Consider the following 4,078-nt stretch of genomic DNA (forward strand, 5'->3'; position numbering starts at 1 on the left):
CAGAAAAAAAAGAGAACTAACAGCAGACGCAGATGATCAATCCAAAACAAAAAGAGCTCATAGGCTCTGACAGCATCATTTTCACATTAAGTTCTTCAGAAAAAAAATTCAAACTGCGACTTATGGGGATATTTCATGGCACAGGATGATTGGAGGAATCACCATTTTCCTGTTCTGAGTTGCCATGTTGCACTTGAGTTGAGGAGGAGCCCTGACCCTTGCACCACTGATGAGGATGCTCATGAGGAACCTTGAACCGCTGAACCACTGATGAGCACTGCTGTTATTCAGCTGACAGTCAGCTGTTCAGCTAGCATTTTCAATTTTTTGTTAAGGAACTAACATCACACTGTTTTATTCTCATTGCCCTCAAATTTTCTCTCTTGGCCCTCTTTCTCTAGTGGACTAAAAAAATTTAAGCTCTCTTTAAGCCCAAGGCCGAGAGAGCAAGAACCAAGTGGAGGAGGGCCAAACACTTAAATTCCACTAATTTGTATTACTATAAGGAATGATGCTGATTCGAACAAAAAGGCAAGAGGTATGAGGGGATGAATATATAAGCAACTCTATGTTATCATGGTAAGATTAACATGCATTGTTTACTTAGCAGTAAACCCTATACTAAATTATCAATATGCAGAGTATTCATTTTAAGATTTTACTTAGAAAACTAACTCAGAAATTTCAGAAAACTTTTAGCCAGCAGGAAACGCTTTCTTAATTAGCTTCATTTGAACGAGGACCACCACTACCCATTAACAAATCAGATTTAATAAAACTATAAACATCCACCACAGATTACTAAACTCTCAAAATTCAACGAACTCATCGACTTCTCTTTCACATTTCTACTAGTACCAGTATTTTCATCTGATGCTGCTGAAGTATATCTATCTATATCGACATACATTGAGAAAAGATCATTTTCAGTCTCAGAGGGACAACCATCACTACCAGAAGGACCAATAACACCTAATTCACAATCAAAACCGGTATCATCTAGTAAACTTAGAATCTCTGAATGTGCTCTAATTATATGCCCTAGATTGGTAAACTGACATAACATTTTATCATTACTACAAGTATGACGATGACCCAATTTTGAATTGGGGCTGAAACTGATGATGGTTCTGTGACGCACAGGAAAAAGAAGGAAATGCAGTATGACGATGCAATGATGGACGTGGCATATAGACAGCATCAGTACAGTGACCGAAAGTACCAGATGCTATATATGCAAACTCATCTATATGAATGAAAATGCCAAAATCCTAGCTGCCATCAGAATCATCGATCCTTCCCACAGAGGTGGAAAAGTAGCTTGTAGAAGGTAAACAATTAGGTTGTGGTTAACGACAGAATGGAAATGTAAACCATGTTAGTTATCACAGAGAACTATGCCTGACTGACTAACTGTTTCCTGTGAAATTTAATGACGGGTGAAGACAAACTTCACGGCAGTTTCCTATTCAAATTTATAATTTTTCTTGCAATGCTTGTTTGACTCCCATGTGAAATCTATAATTATCCCACTACAGTGTACATCACTCCCATATAGTTGAGATTTTTTTTTTTTCCATATAGTTGAGGTTTACACAAAGGTTACTTGTTAATGAAACTCATAAGTCTACAGAATGATATGAATATAACAGCCAAAACTCGACGAAGATTACCAGTTTTAAAGTATAATGCCAACGTTCTCGTTGCCAACAGAACCATTGTTCTGAATCCTGGTAGTAAACTGAAAGGAAATTTGGGCACATGGGGATGGAAAAATAACTTGTTGACAGTAAGCAATTAGGCTGGTTGCTGCTAATGACACAATGGAAACGTAAATCGTGTTAGTTATCACTTATCGCAAAGAAGTGTAACTAGTTGACTAACTGTTCTAGTGACATTTATTGACAGATGAGAACAAGCTTCAGTGCAGTTTCCTATTCAAATTTATAATTTTCCTGCATATGCTTAATCGACCCCCATGTATAAATGAAATAAGCCACTACAGTGTACACATACCCATGAGATAAGGTAGAATCAATAACAAAAGGTACAATTCACAAAGCAATATAGTTGAAGACAAAACAGAAAACACTCCCATAAATTTGGATCAAGGATATAAAGACGGAATCTATATATGTATTACTCACTAACACAATGTCAATAACATCGAGGTTCACACAGAGGTTGCTTGTCAATGAAACTCATAAGTCCACAGAATCATATGAATATAACTGCCAAAACTCAATGAAGATTACCAGTTTTAAAAGTATGTATTCGGGGTCGGACCTCCTCCTGTAGCTACTTCAAAGGAGTATCACGGCTTTCTGCCTCCTTTATTTGACTTCAATTTTTTCGTCTGTTCTTCCCCCAAGTCTTTCAGCGATATGAAGGTGTTCTTGTGGGGGAATACTCGAAGAACCACTTCTTGCTTGAAATCCCAAACCCTTTCTGCGGTATTCGAGTAAGTTAAAACACCACCGCTCTTCGTAACGGCCAATAATTCATTATCGGCTACCCTTAACTCTTTACTCCATTCAAATGACTGATGTTTGTCTCCTTTCTTGTCGTGATTATCATTCTTCTTCTTTAATAGCCATATGTCATAACATCCATCTTCAACATAAAGTGCAATATACAATACGCCATCCAAAACCCCTATTGTCTGATTAATCAAATTCCTGTTTGGTGGCAAAGGAGGTGGTGCAAGATGTTCGCAGAACTTTTCCTCAACCAAATCGAAGATCACAATCTTTTGCACCTCATTGCCAATCCAGTAAAGAGCTCCATTAGCAAAGCTACCATGTACATCTCCATATCCATATTTGGGTCTAAATTCATCACTGAAGTTTCTTCCAAGATCTCTCCATCCGTTGGTGCCAAGAGTGTATATGTATACTTCTAGATAGCCGGAATCCGACCCATATATCCCTACAACTTTGTACTCATTTGTTGCAGAAATGTAACCAAATCCGAAGGACCAATCATCCCACTCATTTGTATGCTTATCTATTGACTCTATATGGTTCCTAAGTTCTGGAAGCATAACATATTCTCTGGTAAAAGGGTTAAAGATACAAACAGGTGATTCAATGTCATCTCGAGCAAGACAGATTAAGCCATTACAGGAGTAAGAACCATCACCAATGCATGCTGAATTAATCTCTCTAATTTTCTTAACTGGTTCGGTTAACTCATGATTCTGATCATCATTATATTCAAAATAGTAATATGCTCTCTCAGTTAAAGCAAGAAATCCCAACTTACAAGAATCCTCGGCAGCAGATGGTTGATTGAGACGATACAAGTGCTTCTGAATGAATAATGGATACCTAGAAACAATACGAACAATCTTTCTCCAATCTCTGCAGACAGATTTGCAATCAAGCACCGTGTCACCTGGTAAACGAGTTAAAATCTCAAATGCAGTCTCGAGTGGTAGTTTCTTGAAAGGATCCATGACGGAATCTTTATTAATCTTCGTACTGAGAAACAACAACTTGTTAGGGGTCCAAGAAATGGTGATGGAAACAAAATGGGGGTTTTGTTTGATCTGTAGAAAGAAATATTTGTACACAGAAACAGCAATTTGATTCAAGAAATTTGTTAGGGTTTTGAGAAAGGAATGGGAAAATTGGGGTTCTGTCTGGGAAGTGGAAATAGAGATTTGTGTGATTTGTTATGTTTTTGGGGAGAGATGCGAGAATGATTTTTTATCTTTTATCTTCACGGACGTTAAAAAAGATGTGGGGAAAATGACTGCTGAACTACCCACTCGGTAATTTCTTAGACGATATTTAGATACCGGGATAAATTTTGAGTAATTAAAGAACAGTAAACGGCTAGGTTGCACTGGACGCGGACACGACAGGGTGCGAATGCGGACACTACAAAATTTTCAAAAAATTAGGACGCGGACACGTATATATATATATTTTATTTATATATACAATTATGTATTTATACAACAAAGTCAATTGTGTTTCAATCTTAAAAATTAGAAAATGATGCTACATGTGTATAAATTTCAAAAGAAAAGAAGAGATCGCCTGTTTATACATGTCGAAGGTCAAGCAGTCAA

General features: G+C 37.2%; 1 protein-coding gene across 1 annotated transcript; it reads right to left on the minus strand.

The window, feature by feature from the left end:
- Positions 1-2,314: 2,314 nt before the first annotated feature.
- Positions 2,315-3,457, minus strand: LOC113341355 (F-box/kelch-repeat protein At3g23880-like). Its single transcript, XM_026586263.1, has one exon. The coding sequence runs from the start codon at positions 3,455-3,457 to the stop codon at positions 2,315-2,317; it is 1,143 nt and encodes a 380-aa protein (XP_026442048.1).
- Positions 3,458-4,078: the final 621 nt, after the last annotated feature.

The sequence above is a fragment of the Papaver somniferum genome, unplaced genomic scaffold (genome assembly GCF_003573695.1).
Source record: "Papaver somniferum cultivar HN1 unplaced genomic scaffold, ASM357369v1 unplaced-scaffold_29, whole genome shotgun sequence".
NCBI lineage: Eukaryota > Viridiplantae > Streptophyta > Magnoliopsida > Ranunculales > Papaveraceae > Papaver > Papaver somniferum.

Bases quoted from the DNA above. Each gene is read 5' to 3' on its own strand.
- LOC113341355 (XM_026586263.1), bottom strand. From the start codon at position 3,457: ATGGATCCTTTCAAGAAACTACCACTCGAGACTGCATTTGAGATTTTA.